This window comes from Zosterops lateralis (genome assembly GCF_965231275.1).
Source record: "Zosterops lateralis genome assembly, chromosome: 7".
In the NCBI taxonomy this organism is placed as follows: domain Eukaryota; kingdom Metazoa; phylum Chordata; class Aves; order Passeriformes; family Zosteropidae; genus Zosterops; species Zosterops lateralis.
Window position 1 is genome coordinate 33325227 of NC_139767.1, and position 26409 is coordinate 33351635.

General features: G+C 39.7%; 1 protein-coding gene across 1 annotated transcript in view; it reads right to left on the bottom strand.

Moving 5' to 3' along the window:
• Positions 1 to 5679: 5679 nt before the first annotated feature.
• Positions 5680 to 26409, bottom strand: part of LOC310911565 (von Willebrand factor D and EGF domain-containing protein-like) — a gene marked incomplete at its 5' end in the record, with an annotated part of 117118 nt that continues 96388 nt past the window's right edge. Inside the window, 7 exons of the mRNA XM_083865259.1 lie at positions 5680 to 5859; positions 7314 to 7470; positions 9439 to 9576; positions 14208 to 14427; positions 15659 to 15909; positions 18998 to 19112; positions 21898 to 22002. Coding sequence (XP_083721385.1) covers positions 5694 to 5859; positions 7314 to 7470; positions 9439 to 9576; positions 14208 to 14427; positions 15659 to 15909; positions 18998 to 19112; positions 21898 to 22002 — 1152 coding nt within the window. The 3' untranslated portion in view covers positions 5680 to 5693. The remainder of the gene's footprint in view (positions 5860 to 7313; positions 7471 to 9438; positions 9577 to 14207; positions 14428 to 15658; positions 15910 to 18997; positions 19113 to 21897; positions 22003 to 26409) is intronic.

Below are 26409 nucleotides of genomic sequence, written 5' to 3' on the forward strand. Positions count from 1 at the left end.
TGGACAGTCCCTGGTTCTGCAGGAAGGTATTGTGAAATGGGTGCTACCTTTACATTCCTGTTCAAAACCAGCAAGATGTTTAAGAACTGGTCCTAAATTTGTCCTGACCATGTCTGTATATTTCACATTTACTTTTACCCCCCTATATTGTGTTGTGTTTTATGTCGCTCACAAGTCCTTTCTCTTCAAATTCTTCTTTGCTTTATCCCTTGGTGGAGAGACTCTTGTGTTGCTTTAATGGGGTCAGGATATTGGTCCAGTCTGAGTTACTTCCAGTTCTAAAGGGGCCTTTAAGTGCCTTTAACAAAACAGCAATCTTGTCAAATTTGTGCAAACAGGGCTGGCTCCCTTTAAAAGCTGTGTGCTATTATAGCTGGATGAGTAAATGAACCTGAGAATTCTAAGAGAAGATAATCTAGCTCTGCTCTCTCAATGTAAAAAACTACTGAGCCTGTATCCTGTGTAGATTATTTGTTGGAGACTGAGTTGTTATGATCACTTAAAAGTCATGATGGCCCAGTGATTGCTTAAGCAAAAGGTGGCACATTCTTGATAGGAGAGAAATGTAATCTGTACTTGATATTCTGATTGAATGTAAATATTATTCATGGCATACAGCTGAGTCCTCTTCCCTAGTGGTTTTATGGCTTGGGCTTCATTGGTCTTCTATTGCTGAGCTACATCATTTCCTAAATATATCACCTGTATTGGAAGCACTTAACAAGTTCTGGATTGACAGAGTGTATGGATCAGTGAAGCTGGAGACCATTTATCTTCTAAATTATCTAAACATATTCTTCCCACTGTGCCTACTTTGGTTGTTATGTTTGGGTCATAGCATATACTGTACAGGTCTCTTGGTATTTTTCTGAAAACACTTAATATTTTATGAGGTATCTTTAAGGAGGAGAAAGACATCAGAAAGACTCTCTCTGATTCCCTTTCTGTCTTGACAAGTACAGGAGTGGATTTCCACTGGCAATTACAGACTCAGAGGGCAGGAAGGGGTCAGAGCTTATGTCCAAAGTGCCAGGCTGATCCAGGCCTCATGTGAAGATTACTGGTATGCCATTTGCAAAACTGACTCTTTCACAAGACCAAATTTATATGGAATGTCTTTGTGTGGCATTTCTAACCCCATTTCAGTTGCCATTTCATCACATATCCCTTGAAGGAGACATCATTACATCATAAGTGGTCCATCTGAAAAAAAAATGTACATTTTGTCCTGAAATACACTGGAACAGTGTTTATGAAAGGGATCAGCAACTCCCACCATGCATTCCAAAGATGAATTGTGGACAGAGTTTCCATGGCCTGAGCCAGAGCTAGGAGCTGGAAGCCATCACCATTCCAATGCTTCCCAGTTTTGGAACCCACAGGCAGAGCTGAGAGCTGTTAGCACAGAGAGGCAAACCAGAGCATCTTTATTTTTTGTTTAGTGCTTCATTTTTGTCTTTGCAAGGGTCTCAGGCAACTTCACAGCTCATGGCTGCAGCATCTACATCCCTGCCTTCACAGAGGCCTCGTAACTCATTGTGTAAACCATGTCAGGATGGTTTAGTTACTGTTTGCAAAGCACCCTCTGAATGCTGAACAGTGCTTGCATTTTATCTACACCTGCTGGTACACACAGATCTTGTATTTAAAAGTCCTGCGTGTGATGTGCCTGCCTTAGCAGGGCTTTTTCTTTTTTTTTGTCTTCCAGGAATTTAGCTCAGCTCAGTCCATTAGGGTAATGCTCTTTCAGTGGAGCCACTTATGATTTACACTGGGGTAAGTGAGACTGGAATCTGGGCCTTGATCTTTTTAATGCAAATTCATCAATTCTGTTAGATAAAAGATGAAAGGAATCTATTACATTCTTCAGTCATCTCTTGAAACAAAATCATTTGATTGGTTCCAGGCAGGCAGTAAGAAGTCCTTACTCCTGCAGTTAGCTCCAGACATGAAACCTTGGGTTAGTGACCAAAGCTCTTACTGGAGATATTTATTTTTTATGGATAGTGATTAATGATGAGTGTTAATAATGACAGAAGTGATTTCCAAGTTAAAATTTAGGAATGCAAACCTTGAGGTTTAATATGTTCCTCTGGTTTGACTGAGCAGTATGTGTTTAAAGACACACACATTCTTTTACTTCAAAACCTTTTATTCTGCTTTTAAATCTACACCTTGATGTTGATCTGACAGTGGTGCAAATGAGAAGGTGACAGAGGTCTCTCTGATGTAAAATCAAAGTGAATTCAGATGCACAATGCAGATACTGGAGGAGTGTGAAGCACAGAGCACGTAAACATAACAAATAGCTGCACATGCAAAAGTATAGCAAGTGCCAAATGTCTACATTGCTGCAAATTAACTGCTATGACAGGAGATCTTGCAGTGGTGTTCTGAATGGGAAAGCAGAACTCGATTACAGAGATCATAAAAATCACCCTCTCCCTTGATCTTCAGCTGCCTAAACCAGGAGAGGCAGAAAGAGCTGGCTCTGAACAAACAATTTTTTATGGGTGATGGATGTGGCACCGCTTTGTCCAGTAAAATTGCTGATTTACTAATAGTTAAAAAATAAATCCTTTGTGATGACACCAACCTCTCTAACCTGCTACAGAAAGTGCAAACAGATGGGTATCTGTGTGACTGTGAGTGATGAAAGCAGTCTGGAGAAATACCCACAGCGCCTGACGAGAACTAATATTGCAGCATGCAGGAACATCACCAGCATCCCCATTAGGATATATTCATTTTCTTTGTGCCAAGAATATGACCAATGGTACTGGGTGATTTGATTTAATAGACCTGCCTCTTCCAGCAAAAAAGCAACAGATATTTTATACAAAAGTGAAATGTGCCCAGGGAAGCCTGGACAGATTTAAATTCTTTAGGCTTTCCTCTTTATTGCAATGCCAGCAGACTTAAGGGACTTTTGACCCTACTAGTAAATTTTTAAATAAATGTAGGATATCTGCTTTATGGGTCTGAAAGATACAGGAATAGCTTTTTGTTTCTGATAGGAGAATCTTTGTTTTTATTTAAAGAAAACCCCCACATTTATATGTCAAATTCCATACTGGCTTTTCCTTAGGACTGTTCTGATGTACTTGAAGAAAAATTGCAACCAAGTCTGGTCAGTTTAAAATGGTACAAACTACAGATAAAAGCCAGGTAAAATATGTAAGTGAGAACAGAATGAGGCCCTGCATTTTTAGAGAAGATAAATGTAGCTCAGAAACTTATTTTTAGAGTTACATAGTTTGCAGTAAGTCAAGCACTTCAAGTGATGAATACCCATCACATATCAATGCTGAGGAAATGGTACTTTGTTGATTATAAATCAAAATTAAAGGACTTTTTGGATGCAGCTCATCAAACACTGACTTAGGAAACAATTTCCTTCTGGAATATTTTTCTCCTCAGCAGCCTATGAAGGCATTGGGTAATTTTTGTGTTTTCAGTATGAAGAAATACTTATCCTTTAATCCTTAAATCACTGCAATTGAGTATAATTTCATGTCAAAAGCAGCCAATAGAAGTACAAAATAGGGATTAGCAGGAGTATTTTTAGATTAAAATTACCAGAGTTGGAAAGAAGTGGCACATAATCTCAGTACCTTCAGGAGCACTGTAGCAAGCTGAAGAGGATTTGTTCTGTTTCATTTGAAGACTGATAGCATAAGTTTCAAGGGAGAGAAGCTATTATTCCAACAGGGAGGATTTCACAAAAAATCATAATCCACAACTGCACATAAATTTAATTGAGAGTTAATTCTTTTTGTCTGATATCTTTTAGTCATCAATGCTATACAATGCTTCTGCTTTTACTGGCAAAGCAGTTGGGAAGGAAAGTTAAACCCATCATTTTGGCCATAAATTAGGACACTCACACAGCTGCAACAATTGCTTTCATTTCTAAGTATTAAAACAAATGACTCCTCTCATTTAACCTTGAGGCACAAGATTCTCATTGCTTGTATTGTGATATAATTCACAGGAGTGAATGTAAGGTTCTGTTGGAACAAAAAAATATAAAATAATTCCTCTTCATTCTCTTCCTGAAGTGTTCAAGCTGGCATCATTTGCAGCATGAAGTCCTGGCTCAGTTTGCATATTCAAGAGAAAAATGTAAAACAATCCCCTCGCCTCTGACACACAGCTCACTTTTGAAGGAAGCACGTATTTGTTTCAGATCCTGATACCTGGAATATTTCTTACATCTTTGCCTGGAGTTGTATATGACAGGTATGAATCAGAGCAAATGGCAGCTTCCCTCTGCATTCCCCTTTCTAGAACACAGACAAATTTATTGGTTAATGTTTATATAAGCACAGTGTAAGTGTGTCTGATTTACTGTACCAATACCTGCAGCTGTAGAATGTCTGTTCTACTCAACAGCATTTAAAGGACCTTTGGGGTGCACAATGTGTATCCCATTATCCCATTAATGACAAGGCGCAGCTTTGGGCAATAACAGAACAGTTATTTATATGCACAATGATTATTTTTTTCTTCTTCAACCACTTTCACAGCTTCCCCAAGTTATAGAAGAGTCAATAGCTGGCTTAGTGATGCTGGCAGACTAAGTAATACTTTGTACATACTCATTGCTGGGGAGAGAAAAATGTTGAGTTTATTTTTGTGACCTTTAGATTCTGAGAAGTGGCTAAAATCAATTTATAGTTCCAAGAGATTGGATGATACCTACAGTAAGCAGTAAAATTGCTTCCACTTTGATAGAGTGTGTTAAAATATAACACCAAGGTAACAATCATTGATTTGGATACAGAATGGGAAGTGAAGGAGGGTTGGTCAAGTGTGGGAGGTCAGGGAACAATTTGACAGGTTTCAAACCACTCTGTCTCGAATACTTAGGAGAAAGATCTCAAGGAAACCAACCTGGCAACTACTGTTATTAAGGAATAAACATGACTGCTCCTGGCAGTGCAGTCTGTGCAGTAAAAAGGGGACAATCATCCAGACTGTCCCTACAGAACCATACACTGAATTAGGAGAATATCATTGAGATAGAGCAAGATCAGAGCACAGTGGTTGCTGTGCCATTGCCACTTTGTGCTTGGGGTCAGGACCCAGCTTTTCTTTCACCACAGCAGAAGACCTCTTTTAATGAGGCCTTCTCCTCAGCCCTCAGAGATTAAAGGGAGCAGCTGATTTTCAGAGCTCCCCGAGGAAGATTATTGCTCAGGCTATGAACAATACCATAGAAATTCTTTAATTATCTGCTGCCTTCAGCTGTTGGTATAGTTGTTCTTGCACGACACTTTGTTTATTATTGTCTTCACGGGTCACCCTGCAGAAGAGATGCCTTTCAGCAGAGGAATTAGGAAAGAAGTAGGGCTGAGTGATACTGGCATGTGTCATGTTCTGATCTGACTGAGGAGGAAACGAGTCCTGCATTCCTGTGCCAGCGCTGTGGCAGAAATATAGACGTGGTCATTCATACCATGGAACAAGTCCTGACATGAAGAATTCCCCTTAGTAGCGAAGGAGGTGGTTAATCTATTGGATTTCAACTCATGGAGCCAGGTATCCCTGAAATAAATCCTGCCAGCTGCTCCTCAGGTGAGAGTGACAGAACACAGCCGCCAGTCTTTGACTGCAGAGCGCAGTGTGCTGTAACGCCATGCTGACTCACACTCCCTCACAGCCTTTCTATGCAAAACCTCTTGAAAATTCTAAAAAAAAATAAAATAGAGAGTACCTGTTCTGGGGGCTTTGGTGCAGATTCTCCCATTCCCAAGGAGCCCTGGTGGGCAGCGGCCACAGACGTACCCGACGTGGGGCGGTTTGCGATCGAAACACGGCGCTCCGGGGAAACACGGCTTGTTGGCACAGCTGGGCCTGGGGGACACAGGGGCTGCACGGCCAAAAACAAGGCAGCCCCAACATCTCAGCACTAATTTATCAGATTTACCACATCTAAAATCTAGCGGTGACTGTCCGAGCCCAGCTAAAGCTTTATAACTGCTTTTATTCTTCTAAAGTCTAATTAACGCGAAATGTTCCCCAAAACCTTGAGCCAAACAGGAGAATGTCCTGTAGGCACAGTGTAACAGAACAGCTGTTTCTCATTAAAGCAAGATTTATTAGTCCTCTAATTATATGTTTTCAAGTTTATTACTCGAAGTTGTTTGGCATTTATCATGTAAAATATAGAAACTGTAATTTTCAGCATAAGTGAAAGATTAACTGGGTGAGAAAAGGTAGTATTTGACATCTTTTTGGTCTTTTATAATTGGAAGGAAATGATCAAACATTACAGCACCTATACTCTACTTTTGAAATCCCACTGTGAAGTACATATGTTTCTGATCTGGAAATCATCCTTAATGTGTCAAGTCTTGTATTACGGAAAACTTTAATTATCTTAGGACTATGTGCAAAATTTAACACTCTGGGAGTATATAATATTTTACCACTTATGATGTCACTGAATAGCAAGTGTATATGAACTCCCTGTGAAGTATTTAATAGTGTCAAGACAGAGAACAGATGATGAATACAATCTTAATGATGATTGTAGATCTTTTTTAATTGCTTCCAGTGAGGTCTCCATCATGATTCTCAAGTATTTTCTGCATTATTCTTGCACTTTACTTACAGCACCATGAGGCAGGATACCTGCAGGAGGCAAGTTCTGCAAAGGGGTTGGCTGGCTTGGTACAGATATTAAAAAAAAATAAGGTAAGGAAAAAACCTCTTTTATTTTACATATGCCTCCACACTACAGATATGACCAATCTCAATTTTTTGCTGCCTGCTTTCACTAGAAAATCATTTAAAACTGAAACACTCATTAGAGCAGGACCAACACAAGCGTCGTGCAGGTGCACACCCATGTCAGAGAGTGCTGCACCTCTGGGAAAAGCTACTGCCACAGGCAACTTCATTCCTCGAGCTGATCTTCACTTATGCTTAAAACTCAGTAGCAATTCAGTGGCTGCCCATTAAACACTGAAATAAAACACCAGCAGCACTTGGTCATGGCAAGCTGGCATAAGCTGCCACTTTTATCATCTTGCTTTCCATTGATCACCATAATTTGGAGTGGTTTTGTCCTGCCTCTGAAGTGGTGTGATTTCTAATTAAGCCTGACCACTCTGACTGTTATTGTTGTAATGCCTCCCTTCCATGCCCAATTGTTTAGCAGCAGTCCACAGTCTGATGTATTATGAGTTGTTTTCTCCTAACTCAAATTTTCTTGTGTTATAAACAGCTGATTTGTATTTACTGTTAAAGTGTTAAAATTAATTATTTCTGAATACATAAACTGCCCCAAATGAAAAAGATTTCACATCCTTGTATACCTACCGTGTCTATCACTTATGTTAAAATTCTTAATTACAGGAGCATCCTTTGCCTCCAAGGATTGCAGTGGCTGCTTAACCTTAGTCCTGTTCAATTCACCTTTGCCATTGCTTAAAGCTTCTGTAATGTCAGCAGCAAACACAGCTGTGGAAAATATCACAGGGACAAGAAACAAGACGTTAGAGCTGGGCTGTGATTGATGATAAAAAGCCACAGCAACAGCAAGTCAGGTAACCTGGCACAAGTTTCCTCTGGAGGCCAACAAGCAAATAAAGGCAGATCAGGTGGGTCCAGTTGCTGACACGCAGCAAAGCTTTAAACAAGTATAGGAAAAATTATTATGCCCAAGCTGTCTGAACTTTGCTTGTCTGGGAGTCTTAATATGCACTGTGGTCTTTCATTGGGCTCAGGGCACTTGGAAAGCCTCAGGTCAAGCAGTGTTTGACAGAACTGCTCCTTGGATGGGGATGCTACACCTCACCCTGGCAGCTCTGCCTGAGTTTTCCCTCTCCTTGAAAGCCTCTCCTTCTCTCTGAAACTCTGCTGAGTGTGTTTGTTCAGCCAGCTCAACTGCCAGTTTAGTGTGTATCAAAATACTTGTAAAAAGGGGATGTGGATGCAGTGAGGAGACTCTGAAAAAATGTGATTTTCTGCATAATTTAAGGTAATGAATTATGTGTAAAGTCTACGTGGATTGTGCTGCAAGTTAAACAATTCTTGCCTTGGGTGTCTTGAATATTCTCTGCTCTTAATAGAGCCTGAAACTCTGACTCTTTATATATACATTAAACAATGCAATGAGCTGTTGCTCACTTTAGGAGCTACAGAACTACTTCTGTCCTCCTTCCCTCCTTCCCTTAATATTCACTTAAGCAAGGGAAGTATGAGCAGGAATGTTAAGTCTCTGAATCAGAGCTAAAAATAATAATTTCTATCCTATCCTGGGTGAACAGATAAGCCCTCAGGTTTATTCCTTCTAATAAATGTGCATTTCAGAAACAGATTTTTTTCCCCCTGTAATTAAAAAATGCAAAGTAAGAAATGTTATATTTTTCAAAAGCTCATTATTTGGTATCTGTTTCCTTTGTGGGTCAAATTAACCACTAAAATATGAATTTGTGAAACAGATGCAAAATCACTTTGAGATAACCAATGTGGCCAAATGATGGAGCACAGAAAACTTTCTATACAGATGTTTGGCAATATGATTGAAGGGATATTTGGTAAATCTGGCAAAGGCAGTGCTGCTGGTGCCAGGGTCCTGCAGTTACCACTCAGTCTATTTACAATGGATATTTTTTTCCGTTTCTCTAGTCAACATCAGGAAATGTTAATGGCTGCACAATAAATATCTGCATCTTTCACTTCTTGGGTTTCTTTGGAAATACCAACCAACAAACTAAAAAGTCTTCAAGTGTTGATTTATCTCCATCTGGTTAAAAAAAAATGTTTTGGAGAAGGCTTTTATCTATGTGACTGAAACAAGCAGAGTGTGTGTGAGTCACATCAAGTGCACTGGGAAGGTCTCAGAGGACAAAGTCACTGTAGGCTCCCCAATAAAGAGTCTGTTACTCTAAAAGCAAATACTGAGCAGTTCTAAAACTGTTCATGGCCCTTTTCTTCACCAGCTGGGATCTGAGGAATGACTTCATGCCAAGCATTTCTGGGCTGTGTCCTCTGATGAAAACACACCTTAGAAATAGAGGTGGAGGGATGGAATGGATTAACACATTGACCTTTCTCTTACTCTCCTACCAGCTGTTACCCAAAGCAAAATCAGCCCTGGAGGTGCTCCCCAAATACTCACTCATGGATGTGTATCTAGGAGTGAAATAGTGGAGAATGTGCAGAGTGTTCTTGGCAAATTATCTATCTGTAAAGTACTTTTTTGTATGCTGTGGTGTTCAGCTCTCTACCAAAATGAACAATAGCAGAGCAATTTGCAAATATCCCCATTAATATAACATGACAATAGTCTGTTTTGTACATTTAAGGGTCTGTACTTGTAATGAGTGGCGAAATACTCGATTAGGGATAATAACAGTACAATTGAACCCATTTCCCCCCTGCTCTCCCTCCCATCTATTAAAATAAATCATGTAAACCACTTACATTTGCAAATTTTACCATTTCCCTCCATCCCAGTGGGGCAAACTCCACATGCATAAGATCCAAAGGTATTCATACAAGACACCCCAGGAAAGCAAAGATTCTCTTCGCATTCATTCTTGTCTTCCTGACAAGTAAGCCCTGTGGCAAAGCAAAGCGGAAGTTAATAATCAGGAAAGGTTCCCTGTTTATAGTTCAGCTCAAATGTTGAAGCAGACAAAGGCTCACTTCTCAGCTGCAAACTCATTACAGGGTATGTCACTCATGTTCCAGCCAAATTCCCCACTGTCTCACTTAAACCTGCTTTTATCACACTGTTTATTACTGTCGTTATTGGCACCAGAAGTGCTGAATTTGAGACTCCTGCTCATGGAAAGCATTTTAAATAAAAATGCACATAAATGAAATTAATATTGTCTCTGTATTTCACATCTTTGCTGCTGCTTTGGTTGTCTTGTTAATGTGAGATCTTTGTCATGAAGAACCCCATGAATTTCACCATATTGGCTTTAGGGATATGAGGAGCCATGTACTGACCTCTGTTGTACTTTCTGTTTCTGTGTGAACCTCACATAACTGTGAACCAGGTAGAGCCTGGTTGAAGGTAAACTTTACAAAATGATCAGATTTTTAAAAACAACCTGAGTTTTTCTACTAAAAATCAAAAATTGAAGAAAACATTCTGAAAGTGTCACTGAGCCACAGTACTGGTATTCAGAGGATGGACTGCCACAAGATCTGAATCCAAAACTATATCATTTGACTATTGCTGATTTTAGATCCCTTAAAAATCCTGTAACTGATACTCAAATTCACAACTTCGAGTGATTTAATGAATATCTCTAAGGGAGGGTGACCCAAAAGATAAAATTACTATCTGAACAGCAATGAGGCAGAGTAATCAAATATAAAGTTGTTTAAAACTCCTCCAGGATTCAAGTGCTGCTGTCTCTGTGCACCTGGGCAAACTTGCTTGGCCACAGGTGGTCACAGGATGTACAGGACGAGGGCAGTCACAAACTAGCCCAGACCACCTTTGTTAAGGTATCCCCTTTATCCCTGTAGGAATATACAAGGAGATTGGGACAGCTTCTGGAGAATCCAGGGACATGCCCCAAGACACAGCACCAGGTACAGAAAGGTTTGATCCATGTCAAATGTCCAGCTTTGTGACACTGTGACAAAAGGTCTAAGGATAAAGGAAATCTTGGTTTTTTTCCTTCAAAAAAGAAATTTGCCACAGAGGACTGAATTGCAGGATGATAAAAACAAAGCATTACTATTCATCTCCTACAATATAATTCTCATTGCTTCAGCATTGCAAACAGCTGCCACTGGTCCTTTCAACTTAATGTAGCATCTCAATGTAGAAAACTCAAATTGAAGTCTCTATAGGTTGAGCTACCTAAAAAGCCACTGGCATAACATTCCCATGGCTGCTGCTTCTTCAGGAAAAAGGAACAGCAGCATACAAGCCACATCCCTTTTCCTGTGCCATCTCAAGCTGATTTGTTATGGTTTTCATGCTTCTTGCTTCATTTATTGAAACTGGACACCACACTGTTGCAGGGCTAGGCTTACCTTTTCCCTTTCCTTGTTAAATATTGGCTGACTGTTTATATTTCGCTATTCAATTATCATATCCTGGTATCAGGCAGCTTTTTTTCTGATGCTGATTTCTGGTGATGCATTGGGAAATTAGTAGACATCACATGGGATGTATTGAATAAGTAGCCCTCTGATTAGATTAGTAATTACTTTCTTTCTCTGAGTATCATACAAAGACTAAACGTGCTGCTATAAACAGTTAGAGTAGGACCAAAGTTCCCAGTTTCAGTAACAACAGTCACTTCTCCCTTGGTTCCTCTCATACTCTCCTTCTCACCTTTAAACACTCTGTTTTCACTGCAAAGGGCTGTCTTTCAAATCCCAAAGACAAGAGAATTACAGAAATCAAAGGAATACCATAAGTAACAAGATAAATTGTAAAATTCAGCTACTTGGGTGATTTTTGTGATGTAAAGGTGAAACTGTGCAAGCATTGTTTTCACACAGATTTGATTTTAAACAGTGCCTGACCAGTTCGGGCATAATGATAATCATGATGAATTCAAGGAGAAATGTTTGCAAAGATTGAAACTTGGCTGAATGATGCTGAAGAAGCAGCAGAAATAGACAGGAAACTGTCTGCATCAAGAAGTGTCAATTACTCTGTTTGCAGACCTCCTGTGCACTGTAGCAGAGGGGAGTCTCAACTGTCTTGGCACTGCTACAGTACAAATAAAAATAATAGGAATAGAAGTTCATCAAGTTCCATGGCTCAACCATCTGTTTGTGTGCCAGCTGTATTTCTCCATCCCTGCATGGGAAGTTGTTTGAGAAACAAAGTCCTTTTATGCCTTGATAGGAGCTGACCACCTGCAGATGCAAAGAAAGATTTTTTTTTGACTGTGTTCACATTAAGTTGACTCTAAAGGAATAGAAAAATTCCATTAAGGGTCTCTGTGGTTATTAGAAACCATCAACAAATCTTGGGAGTTTCTTCAGTTTCCTGAAATATGAAAGGAAATTATAGTTCCATCTTGCTCCCCATCCCATCCCCACCTTTGTACTAATCACTGGTTTATGGGGAAAGAAATAATGATTTTGTGATTGCAATAGTTTTCAAGGATGAGTTTTGTTCTCAGGTGGGTGATGCTCTTGCTTTCTGTGGCGAAAAGAATAAACAACAGGGATCCTTGTTACCTTGTTGATAATGCGGATGAAAAATTAATGAACTTTGAACACTCAGAGATCCAGTAATAATTCTGGAGTCAGTCTTCTCTCAGATTTTCTACTGGCTTTTCTCCCTGCCTTGTTCCCATCCTTACATTTTACCCTCACACTGATGCACCTGACTTGCTGATTCCATTGCTGGGGTGTTTGGGAAACTCTCACAAGTTCTCTTCTTGTTTCTACTGCCTGTTTGCTGTCATTTGTAAAGATTTGATGGTGAAGTGGTGCTGTCACTTGAGCTGCACAGCATTGCCTTCTCATTAGATTATTGATGGTTTTCTGGGGAATTGAGGCATAAACACAGCATCAAGAATGAGTTTTTATTGTTGTCACCGAACCTGCCCTGAAGTAAAATCATCTGCTTCCCAGCTGGCTTGTAGCTCCACTTGTTTATAATTTTTCACCTGCTATTAAAACTTTGAGATGTATTCCTTTTTCACTCAATCATATCTTATTTTCTTTTGTTGCTTCTGTTTTGGCATTTTGGGAAGAACAGGGAAGAACAGCAAACCCTTTCCATTGTTATTTAACTTGCAAGAAGTAAAGGTGCAGGAAAACCTGGTTTTTCTCTGGCCATCAAGGTGTTGTGTGTCCAGTCAGCAGATCCACTGAAGTTATTAACTCATGGAATTATATTGATTTTTTTTTCATTTAATCCAACTCCTTACAGGCAATCAAAACTCTTTTTCTCATTGTATATCTCCCTAAATTATACCATTAAAAGTTCCCAAATTTTCCTGTGCTCATAGGAATGTTCTTTCCAGGGGATTAAAGACATTCTGCATATGATTGACTGTCTTAGGGACTTTTATTTGGTAAAAATTCAATGTTAGAACTTTATTCTCCATGCTTAGGCTTGTGTGTTCTTGCCTCAGTGGAATCTCTGGTGGTGTAAAGACTTTGGAAGCAGCAGGCTCTGGCCATTAGGTAGCATTACCTGGAGTCAACACAGATTAGGTATCACAGATCTTTTAAGCCATTTTTATGGACTTCGGAATGATTTTTATTTTTCACTTCTGCTGGAATTTTAAAGAAATGAAGTCTGCAGTCCCACATGACCAAAGCAATAAAGGTTTCAGGAGCTGCTGACAGGCAGGAAGGGTACCTTGCCCACTGGGTAAAATCTGTTCACTGTTTTTGTTTAAAAAGGAGGAGTTTTCTGTATATATGCACAATAAGCAGTAATAATTATGTGCATTTGATGTTAATGATACTTTATTTTTCAAACCTATAACACTGGCAGCAGCCAACATTATGGGCCTCAAGAATGTGATCAGAGCAGCAGGGGGTTAAGTGATTGTCTTTCTTCCCTTAATTTCTTAAAATCACATTTTGGCCAGCTGTTCTGGTTTTGGCTTGGACAGAATTTTGAAACCAGGGCACCAGCCTTGAAGAGTTTCAAGGGTTAGATTTTGTTTCATTATCATGTCTGACAACTCACTGAGCTTGTGATTTTCTAATGCTTAAATTTAATGAAGCTTCAAGTCGGACTAAAGGACAATTTATTTTTCTGTGTTTTCCATATCTACTTCTTCCTAAACCTAAGAAACCTCATTTAATCCTAATTCTTTCCTCAGCTTAATTCGGTGAAATCCTGTCAAGTGCCCTGGATCTTTGCCTTTTCTCTCTTTCACTCAGTCTTCTCCAAAGTCATCTCATGTCTGGACAAATCCATGGGAAATGAGCAGGAAGGAGCAGAGATCTGGGAGGTTCCCATCTTCCTTGAGTGACCATTTCAGGACAACAGAGCTTTAGGTCTGTTTCCCTTATCATTAGTTAATGATGATATCATTAGATATAATTTTTCCTTATCATTTTATCATTTTTCCTTATCATTAGATCTTTAGACATCTCTCCATGTCTAAAGCTAAGCCATGGCAGCAGAAGAACAGGGTTATATTTGCAGTCTGTTTGGCAGATGCTGTGGTCATGCTACACTCAAAAAAATCCTGTAGCTCACAGTAATTAAACTTGAAGGGCAAATAGAGAGGTGTTACCTCCCAAACCAGGGGGGCATTTACAGAAGTAGCTCTCCACGCTGTCCACACAGGTTCCACTGCCACAGGGGTTTGATTTGCAGTCCCTGATGTCTTCCTGGCAGAATTCTCCATCAAATCCATTTGGACACAAGCAGAGGTATTCACCAAGGCCTGGGGGGTATTTAATATTGGTGACACATGTGCCACCACTGAGGCAGCTGCAGGGCTTCACTCCAACCTGGGGAAGGCAAAAAGGAATTGTGGTAAGATTCCTGTGAATAATCACAGCTGGGAGGTGTGTTGTTATCCTTTAGGAAGGGAGAGATTTGTACTGCAAACATGTTATCCAGTATTATGGCAACTTATTTCTAACCAATTTCCTTTGTCTAGATAGATGGTCTTATACTCACTGCACTTATTTGTTTGACTGAGAGCTCGACTTCAAAGGCATTTCTTTGTTCATCATTTAAGGGCACATTCTGACTTCTTATAAGGAAAAAAAGCCCAACCTTATTTGCTATAACAGCAGATTTCAAATCGTATCTGAGGGCAGAATTTGTTCCTTATTCTTCAAAGAAGAAAGGAAAAATCTTTTCTCTTTGCCTGCCTGCCCACCTTCCCCTTTCACATTACAAATGGCTCCCAGGCAGGAACATGACTGTGGCATTCCTTATCTGGTCTCTCTCTTCAGGGAAAGGAGATCCATGGTTGTATTTTACGTATGTACAAGAACTGCATTTCTACAGATTCAAAGCTCTGCATTATCTCTGCCAGATAACAGGGGTCTAGTTTGAAATATTTCCATTAAAGCCATATCTAGGCTCCAGTTTCCCCTCTGCTGTGTGGGTTCAGCAGATTGGTATTTTGTGGTTTGAATGAGTAAAAATAGGAATCTCTGGGAATGAAAATCTTTTCTTCACAAAACTGTTCTTATATCAAGAGTCTGCATCCTGCTTTATTAGCTCATCTGATCAGAGGATTAATGTTAGCCTATACAATAAAGACAAAGCCATGCACAAGCTCTGCCAAGAAACTTAGAGTGTGGAGTAATGACATGAGAGCAAGACATCCTCTAAAAATATCATTGAGAATGAGTTATAATCTCCCTTTTATAGCTAAAGCCTGGTCTTTTATGTTATATGCTTTTTTTTGTGCAATCCAGATGCAGAATGTGAATTTTAAAGCAGATTAATGAACCATTAAAAGGCTCTGCAAGAATGTTCTTTCAAGCAGCAATCAATAGCACTCTCTCTTGTTCCCTGTATATATAGTTTCTATGTTCTCAGAGATATTTATTCCATTAATTGATCATTATTGCTGCACTGGATATTATACACTTATGAGGAAACAGCTGAAGCCTTGCTTTTCAAGACAGTAACAAATTATTAGCTATGATGACAATTGCACAGTTGCGTTGACATGACAAACGGGTTTGTTTTGTTTTTCCATTAAAGTGTTCTTTCCCTTACCTCAATAGAGTATCTGCTCTGTGCATTGCACTCATCTGACACAGTGAATTCAAAGGTCTGTGTTTCTTCTGAATCAACTTTCCAGAGGAGGAGGCCAGCAGGAGAGAGCCTGGCACCCCGTGGCCCAGCCTCCAAGATGAATAGCACAGCTGACCCTTCTGGATCCACTGCTATTAGCTGGTAAACAAAATTCTCACCAATAAATGTCAGCAGCTGGCTGGAGGGGGCCTGGAACACAGGAGGCAGGTTGTCTAAACAGCAAAAATGAAACCATGATTACATAAACTCTGGTTTATCCCACGTGAAGATTCTCAGAGTGGGTCTTTGAAGGAATACTCTCAGAGAAAACATACAGATCATACCCAGAGGCTGATGGAGGAAGAGATTTGGGTGTTGGAGGCAGCAAATAGCTTTACCAAAGGAACACCTGTTTTCTCCTCTTTTTTCTGTGCCCTATGCTGAATTTTTGTCCCATCCTGCACTTTGATTAATTTTGATGTGCTATCTGATATATGGGAGTAAAAATTGCATGATTTCTATATCCTCCCCCTAGTTCCAATTCTTCCTGAAACCATAATTAGTTATATTTCTGGTACTTACATACATATTTAATCTACCTACCATCCATCCATTTAAACACAAGTAAAATAATTCTCAAAATGCTGAATGACAAATGAATTGGACGGGCAACTCAGAAGGAAAAATAAATTGTAACTCTTCCATTGAGTAGACTCTCCTGCCTTTACCCATGAGGAGCAATTAAATGAGCAGTTTGAGTGAATTCAGTTGGACATTCCATGAGGAACAAAGGTCTTTTCAGAGCCAGCAGAGGTACATCAGTGATGCTGAGACTGTCCATCCCCAGTGACAGTGGTGTGAATCATGTCACCATTGGCACTGTTATTTCTAGGGCTGCTGTTTACATTCAGTATTTCCTCAATGAAGATAAACCCTCCTAATTTTACAAAGCTATTTAACAGCAGAAGATGAATGCTACCTGAAGAGACTTTCAATGTACATAGGTAAGGAAGGCAAGGTAGAGAAAATGATTAAATTTTATAATTAGAAACCAAGGAAAAGTGAGATCAGATGAGTACCCTGAGGTGACAGCAGCTCTTTTCAGGGCCAGGAATTTCATCTCCATGTCCTAAGCCTTCTCAGTCTCAAGGCATCTTTCCTCTTTAGCCAGTAGTGCAAATTGACAGGTATTGATATTTAAAGGAATCTTCTCACAGTGCAATTTGACCATGGTTATGTTTAACTCAAAGCACATTTCTAATACTGAGGATTAATTTCAAGCCATGCTCTAACATTATGAACTCTATACGTGTTCTCATAAGGACTCCTTGCATTATGCTCATGGGAAATCACCATTAGGGGTTTTTTTTTGTGGTGCATATAATTTTAATCCAACTTTGCTTTCCATAGCATGGCTTAGATGATGCAATTATTTAAATATGTGTCTCCTTTATTGCCGCTGTGCTATGAGAGCTTTCTAAAATGCTTGTCCAGCAGATTGTCCTGGCATAACTGTTGAAAGCTTCCATCTATTCATTTACCTTTTATTTCCCAAACACTAAAGCCATGGAGCCCATAAAAGTTGTGCCCAAAGTAATCAATGAAATATTGATGCAGGGTATGCATTTATGGATAAACACAAAGGTGTTAACTGAATGGATGGTAAGTGGAAGTGGTAGGCACAAAATAACATAAAATCAGATGTTCTGAAAGGAGTCTGGAGGAGTGTTTCCAATCCTACAGAGATCTGCTTGCCATCCAGTAAATATATATATACACTCTCCCTATTACTGTAGAACTTTCAAAGAAGTTTTCACACTTTCACACTTTTCACACTTCACACAAAGCAGGTCTGACAAACCCTTTCTTCTAAATATTTTTAAATTTTGACATCATTTAAAAGTGAACCATGATATGTTTCAGAGTTCCCAAATCACTTCTAGTTTTATAAATTTCAAAACTAATGCAGTTTTTAGTTTTTAAACTGTTTCCTGAATTTTAAAATTGAGCTCTCTTGGTATTAGTTATGAGTCTGTCTCCTGACTCATGAGCTGATGAGGATCAGCTCATCCCTAGGGATGCTGCTGCTCTGGCCAACACAATGGAAGGCCAGGCTGGATTTGGCTCTGAGCAATCTGGTCTAGTGGAAGGTGTCCCTGCCCATGGCAGGAGGTGGGACAAGATGATCTTTAAGGCTCATTTCAAGCCCTTCAAAATTTTCTGTCATTCTATGACAGAAAGGAGGCAAGGTTTGTGAGTCACAGATAATATCCCTCATTGGACTTAAATATTTTCCTGGGGGAAAACACAGAGCTTTCAAGTGTACAGGCTTTATTTGAGACTTGACTCACCCTTAGCCATTTGAACTACTCATCCAAGTGACATCCAAATGGATTTTTTAGTTGGCCAACTTTTGGGATGTTATAAAACCCCAAACAAACAAAGCAGACTGGTTCTGTGACTCACACACCTTTCTGTAATGTGTTTGTGTTTACAAAGCTTAAAATGTAGAGAATATCTTCCTAGAAGCACCACATGGATTTACATAAAAGCAGTAATATAATCTTTATATTGACCAGATGGAAACATGTAAGGGAGGAGATGGGCCATGAGGATAATGCTGCTGGAAACACGGATTATTTGTAAAGGGTGGGGTGAGCAATACTTCTTGTTTACACCAGGCATGTAGCCATGAAAAAACTATGATTTAGTCTTCATCCTTCAGGAGATGCCTCAAAAGGCAGCTTTCTCCATGACCCCTACCTCGAGGGGCTGCACAATGAGCCTTTGGGTTCTGTGGCAGTGAAGGTAATGAGTGGCTGATCCCCATCACTTGGACTCCCTGCCAAGCCAAGCTCAGTTAGGAGGCATTTCGTAGGATTTCACTCAGCAAAAGGAAGCAATTCTTCCAGACACCAAAAATATACACTAGTGTTTTAAAACCAGTATTTTCCCCAAATTGTCTACTTAAAGATTTGTACCTGTGAGATGCTGACAGAGATATTTAGGGTTCATCACCTTTAGCTGACAGACTTGGGCAATGCATGGGGCACTGGCATATCAAATTTTAATTTTCAGTCTCTTTTTTTTCATTTATTAATCTGAGATTTATCAGGTTTCAAACAGAAGAATGTACATAGTGCACCCAGTGGAGTCTGCATTTCTGATGTACCCAATGATTCCCACTGCAAACAGTCCATCCACAGGATAGATTCAAGTTAGCTAAATAGAGGAATGATAAATTTAATAAAATGACTCATGAATTCCCTGATAAATGCTTCAAAATTCTGGAAAATTCTGGAAAAGAACCCCCTGTCTTACTTTGATTAATAGACCAGGTGAACTTAGAAACATCAGGTTCACAGAGAAGACAAGGGCTTGTAGGGCTTGACTCTCCTTCACCATAGCAAAGTCCATCTATGTTGCATGTATTTTCCTGCCAAAAAAAAAAAAAAAAAAAAAAAAAAAAAAGGATGGGAGGTGAAGGCGATGAAAAAAAAAAAAAAGGAATAAGGTAGATAAGAAATTAGCAATTAATAATTTCTGGTTTTAAGCAGAAATTCACTTGTCTCTTGAAACAAGGAAACAGCAGCAATTTAAATGTTTTCTGCTTACAGCAAGGAAACTGTGGAAGTTTTCCAGTTCCAGCTGGGGATCCTTGTAGCTTTGAATGTTTTATCTTAGGGAATGGGATGTTGCTTTGTCATAGATGGATGTTGGATGCAACAGAATGTGACTTTTCCCATTTTCACACTCCTGTGGTGTATGTGGTCATTATTTCCAGCTGTGACTGTTAATATGATGAGTATCAGGTATCCATGAGAGGTGAGCTCCACGATACTCACAAAACTTGAGACTAGACAAAAGCTCCATTTGAAATATTGGAATCCTGCTCTTCACCAGCATTTGCAAAAGCAATAATTCTATATCTATTAAATTAATAATAATAATTCTGCTATAAAAGCAAAATAAAGAAGTGCATTAGAATTTAGGCCCCCATGAAGGAGCTGTAGGTTAGAGCTGAGCACATCCATGGTTCCTTGGTGGAGGAGAACATCCCAAAATACATTTGTGAGGTGATGCTGTGTGGGCATAGCAGCCTTTGGGCTGACCTGCTCCTCTCCCAGCTGGGGAGTCCCCAGGGCCAGAGAGGCTGTGAGGGTCCCATATGGGTTGAAGGCACTTGAGTTATCTAAGAAGGGGACAGAGGGATATAATTAACAGATGTAGTTAATGATCTATCCCATGGGAAGGTCCTGTGGAGGAGTAAAGCCTTGTAGCCAGTGTTGAGCTACGCAGGCAGGTGGGGCTTTATCTGACCATGCAGATTCCCAGAAAAACATGGAATACTTCTGGGAGCAAGGGGGATGTCCTTGCCACAGTGGGACAGCAGGACAGACAAGATACCAAACACATTTTTCCTTTCCCTTTGTTTTTCTGAGACTCGTATGTGTCCTGTTACTGGCCCTGTGTTTTCTGTCTACTGCTTTACTGGTGTCCCAAACTTCTTTTGCAAACTGCATTAGTCAATATTTTAAATAATGCCACTTTAGGGTAATGGGTAAGGCAGAGAAACAAAAAGCATTCTCATAATGGCCACGACATGATAGAACATGACAGATCTCCAGCATTAGAACCTGGATGTTAATGAGATTTTATTACATTGTTGTTTTCAAGGGATTGATGCTCTGGTGAAAAAAAAAAAAAATAAACAAGGATGCTTTTTTTCCTGATGTGATGCAGTGTGGTAGGAATGGGCTTCATAAAAGAGCACAGAATGTGGAATGGGCTGATATAAAATGTCCCCTAATTGAAACACCTTTTCTGAAAGCAATTTAGGTGTTGCAGAGTAATGTAGAAGGGGTAATTAGACTGTGGTCTGATGCAATTGGAAGCTTGGTTCAAATATTCCCTTGAAGCCTCTTAGAATAGAAATTACTACAATCCCTAGAGAACACCATATTGAGAGACCATATACATTTCTGAGTTTCAAAAACGTAAGAATAAGGAAAGCCTTTGACAAAAACCCCTCACCTGAGTTTTAAGTGAAATGATTCTGACACAATTGTTTTAATCTGATACTAGAATGTTTTTGCCCTCAGTTGGGTGCGTTGGGTTTCCCTGCCCTTATCTCTCTGAAGGTAGTGATAGAGGGATTTGAGATATCCACTCAGGGTCAAACTACCACATAGGCCTATAAAGTAACTTCTATTCATGCACTTACTTGGAAAAAAAAAGTAAACTTTTTTTAAATTTTGGTAACTGGTATGTGCTTGCAATCAGTGCAGGTTTTAAAACTGTATTTTCTCATTAGCATTAATGAGAACAGTGAGGCAAATGAGTTAAGATGTACCTGATTAATCTTCATTTTATAAAAAAGCAGACTGGTGGCCTCCTATTAATTCATACTTGCCTCAGGGCAGGAAAGCAGGATCAGCACATTCAAATAGCCCACCTAATACCCTCCAAAATTTTTTTGAAGCCTCACTGCAAACCAGATAATTTGCTTAATGCAGGTCTCTGGAAAAAAGAGAAGGGAAGGTCTTTTTAAGGGATGTTACACCAATAATTCCATAGGAAAACAGAGGTTTACAGTGCTCTGCAGGCAGTTTCTAACATGTTGGCATTTTAAACTGTAACTCCAGACTTTTGGTTACGGTTTTGAAACTGTCAAAATACTATATGTTTGTACTTAGCAGTGTTTAATGCAAGCAAGAATGGTTTATGTTCTCTCAAGGGTGTTCTCACATGACAAAAGCTGTATAACATGCATCTTTGTGTGCCTCTTGCTAAGGCAGAAAATGGGAATAGAAATGATATACCCTCACCAAACAGGCTGGGAGAGGGAAAATAGCACAGACACTTCAGAAGTGAAGTTAAGCCTCTCAGGGCAGGCTCCTCACTCTTATTTACTCCCACTAACAGCTGCAAAGGATAAATATTGCCAGCCGTGGGCTTTCCTGAGGTGTTTGCATGAGGAAGGTCCATCATAAAGCATGCCCTATCAGGTGTTCATACCCCACGAAAATATGAAAAAAGAAATAAAATATTGCAGACATGAGGCTGTGAAAGAGAACAGCAAAGTGTTGGGCTGTGCAGCTGATCTGTGAAATGGGTTTTCCCCTTCCAGAGCAGTTATTGCACACAGCACATCAGAGGGAGGGAGAGGGCTAAGGAAGAGATGAACGATCCGTATTAAACCTTTATGATCTTTAAATTACCTTTAATTTACAAAGTCCGGTCGGATGGAATTGGCAGACCTGGCAGACGGCGTCGTACAGGGTCAGCACTCTGGAATTACTGTACTGGAAGCCATCGTTAGTGATCTAAATGATACAGAAATCATATTTATAAGTAATAATGTTCCATATGGAGACTGTCTGCTCATTGTGGAGCACATACCACTGCCCCCTTGAACTGGATGCGTGCCAGCAAGACAAATTAAACCACTTGTGAGTGGCTCTGTGAGCTAACAAATTGCTTAATGCTCCAAACTGGAAACTCTTCATTAATAACCAAAAGATCTTTTGGCTCAGCTGGCATTCAGCTTTCTGATTGCTATTAGGTTTTATCCTGAAGGTTCTTTTTTTTTTTTTTTTTTTTTTTTTTTTTCTTCTTGATACCCTTATGGAAGCTGTACTCAAGTACTACAAGGGGTTGTGAAACACAATTAACATTTTTGGCTGGAACTCGAAACCACTTTGTTACTAATAGCAAATCAGTAAGTAAAATCCTTGGCCTAAAAGTGGGAAAAAAAAAATAAAAAAGAAAAAGAAAGAATGTGTATTATATAGTTTTATTTGAAATAAACCTTATAAAATATGCAAGGGTGGAAAATATGAGAGAGAAACAGCCTCATTTCTGGGGAAGGTTTGTTAGAGCAGTCACCTGTCCCAGCTCATAATGGGTACATGTGGGTAATTCAGAGAGCCTGAAACATAGCCTTTTTTATATAAGTATGCCTACAGAATACGGAAGAGTTGAGTAAATTTATGTTTTAATTTTTCCACAGTAAAAATGAAAAGATACCAGGGAAGTGTGGATAAATGGTTAGCTTTCGAGAATGCTTTGTGAGATGCCTTGAGTGGTGTGAACCTTAAAGAGCACCCCAAACCCTGGGGAAGGCCATGCTGTAGACAGTGATGAGAACCAGCAGGAAAGCAGAGCCCTTTTGTCAGGTATTTTTCAGGTTTTGTCTTCTCACATTCAAAGTAAATCTGCTGTTTAGCAAATCTAACAGCGTTTGCTTTGGATTCATCAGATACCCCTGTGTTTTCTTGCTATTAAAAAACAATCCCCAGCCCTCCTCCATCTCTCCTGAGACCACAGAGCTGAAACATCCTCGGTCCCTTTGCAGGGGATATTTACAAGATTAAGGCCATAAAGTTTTTGATCAATCAATAAACTTTTTCAATTCCCAGAAAGAATGTTAAGTTAAATTGAACAAGGATAAACAGAAGTATACAGAGAGCAAAAAAATACTAAGTTTCATTAAAAGCAGCAATCATCATGAACAGGTTGGAAGTTCATGGAAGATAATAGAGCAGATTCTCCCACAATGTCAGATAAGATGGTTCTCAGCTCAAAATGCACTGTGATCTGAGTGTTTGTATCTGCAGGAACCACCACAGGGAGAGGAACAGGCAGTATTCATGGATATTCACAATTTCAGCTTGTGGAAGTGAAACAGTTTCTTTGGAGATATAAATTGGTCCAGAAATTCAGTAAAATTCATTGATCTGGTAAAATTAATCTACTATTGACATATTAGACATATTAGTGTGTTGTGCTACAGATAAAAATGCTTTTAAAAGAAATAAAGAGTTTCTCCTGCAGTTTGAGAAAAAAACTGTAACAGGCACGTCCCCTGTAGTCCTGCTATTCACTGAAAGACTCTGGCAGCAAGACTTCCATTAAGAATTTATTTTTCCTAATGCAATTTAAATTTCATTTAATTTAATTATTTTACCAGAGTGTCCAATGTTGTCTCAGTACTGGTGCACTAATAATGGGTGAAAAAATGTCTAGACAGGGGAAAATATAAAAAGCTGTAAAATTGCACTAATTGTTCTGTCTGAAGTGAGCATTGTGAGTGAAATGTAACTCCTGTAATTTGATTATTTTTTTCATCTGTACTTTTTTCTAAATTCTATTATAAACATCCCTTTTGGTCTCTTTTTAGAATTGGGCTGGTTTATAGCTATTTTAATTGCTTTTTCATTAGTCATCTTAATGATGTGGAACAAACAGTTTGATGAGAACTAAGCTGAGCAAACCTTAAATTTGTTTGGACCTTAAGAGGCAAAAACCCACTTAGAGCTGGGCCTTGTTTCAAAGGAATCATCTGGGAAGAAGGAGCTGCTTCTGCATAAATGCAAAAGATGATCAGGAACCCTGTTGCTTCTGCCTCAGGTTTTCCATCCATCATGAAATGATCTTGGCTATTGGCATCACTCTATACAGACTTTGTATGAAACTTTCTAAAAAGAAAGTGAAAGGTGTAAAACTGTGGTGAGTTCAAATTCAGTTTTTGCCTCGCTGAATTATTTGTGATTTTTTTCTATTCTAGACAAATTCGGCAACAACAACTTAATGAAAAGGATGAGAGCTGCTTCCCAAATTAAATGAGTTTCTGCCAAGCTCTTTCACCTCTTCACCCAGGCATCTGCCTGGACAGCTCAAGTCATCTGCTGCCCAAGCAATGGGCTTGTATTTTGATATCTCAATTAATTATGCCAAACACTCTGGTATAGCCACATGTACTTTCTTATCTGCCTTCAGCAGCATGTCATGGAAACAATGGGCAAAATCTGAAACAGGAATACCAGAGGAGATTGAATGAAAAAGAATTAACAAGAGCTGCTGCTCCTCCAGTGCTGGTGGTGAAAAAAGCTCTAGTGGAATTTTTATGATTCCTTTGAAATTTGATTTGGGAAGGGGGAGAGAGTCTGAAAATATTGAACAGTAACATTTCCAGAAATAATTGTGTTGACTTTTGGTTCTGAAAAATCCTTTAGCTATGTTTTAAAAAGTAGATACATAGATACATAACCCAGATCATCAATAAGTCTTCTGAGCTGTAATAAGTGTTTGGAGGAGTTTTCTGGAACATGAATTTTTGAACACCTGTGGAATTAATTGAAAGTAATTTTTTTATCTTGAAAAGCTCCATGATTTTGTACTCTGTGCTGCCATGTAAGGCCAGCTGCCTTTGAAACTGAGCACTGGGCTCAGCCTTCCCAATTTGTTCATCAAAAGATCCACAGGACTACCAGATCCACGTGCAGACTGAGATGATTTAATTGAGCTTTCTCTGCGCAGCCGTCAGCCTGGTTCCTCTGCAGGGTTTGAAGGAGAGGGAAAGGGCAGAAATCTTACAGGTGCAGACTTTTTCTGGAGCTTTAGTGCATGGAAAGAGTTTTTGTAGCTGTTTTTAAGGGGAAAGAATGAGAAAAACTGTACAGACCTCCTCAGGGCTGAAAGGAAGCACTTGAAGACAATCAGAGTTGTAATAGACCTGTGCTGTGAGGGTGCTGTCCTGGGAGCACTGCAGAAACCTTCCTGTGCACATACCAGGGCTTTAGCTGTCCTCTGGGGCCAGGAACACCCAGAGTGTCTCTCTCTCACATCCTTCCACTATGAGGCAGCATTTTATTTCACAGCTGGCAGAGCCCAATACCTTTTATGAGAAATTTTGGAGTCCTGAGCAGAGGACCTTCCCTCCTGGTGTGCCACAAGGAAGGTCCAAGGTCCACCCCAGCAGCAAACAGTCAGGCTCTGCTCCCACAGGGTTTTACCATGATGTCCTAAAACTCCCAAATCCTTATCATTTTAAAATAAATGACTGCCTAGAAGATGTGCCCTGCCAAACACGTTTCTGTTTCCCCCAGGCCAGTGGCAGCACATGTCCCCAGCTGGGTGCAGGCAGCTGCAGGGGGCAGGACAGGCACTAACACCACAGTGAGGGGAGTGTTTTACGTGTTTCATTTTGCATGATGCAATTTTCAGAGCACATCTGCAGTCTCCCTACAATGGCAATATATTCTTCTCAGCTTCAGAGCCTTTAAAAGATCTCAGTCTTGGAAAAAAAACCCCCAAAAAACGGATCTGCAGAAAATAACCATCCAGGCTGAGAGTGAGAGCAAGGGCAGCAGGCATGGAGGGTCAGAAAGACATTGGTTTCCTGGGATGTTTAGAAAATAGGTACAATTTTGTGGAAAAAAGGGGTTAAAACTGCAGCAGAGAACCCAGAACAAGGAGGTTCTTGCTGCTTGTTCTGGGTTCTGCACATGCTTCTTCCTGCACCTGTTCAGACCATGACTGTGACCATGACACCCCAGCTCAAGCCTGCCCAGGAGCCAGCCCATGCACTGCTCACACATCCAGGGAGTCAAAGCTCTCTGACACTTGCTGCCTAATCAGGAGTTTGAGCTGAGGTTTTCAGAAATGGAATGCTAATGATTAACAATTGATTAGCACAACAGCATAATCTCAGGTGATTACCTCTAGAAGGGTTGCAATTTGCCCTTTTAGATTGGCCACAGAGACACCTGGGTTTAGATCATTGTTTTGGTTGCTGTGGTGTTTTTTTCTCTATGTGACATTACTGGGAGTATTTCTACAGGCATTTTCATTTCTGAAAGGAAGCAAATTGTGCTTTGCATTTTAATTTACCACAACAACTGATTTTTCTCTTTCTAAAACGTTTCTTAGGAACATAATAAAATTCCTAC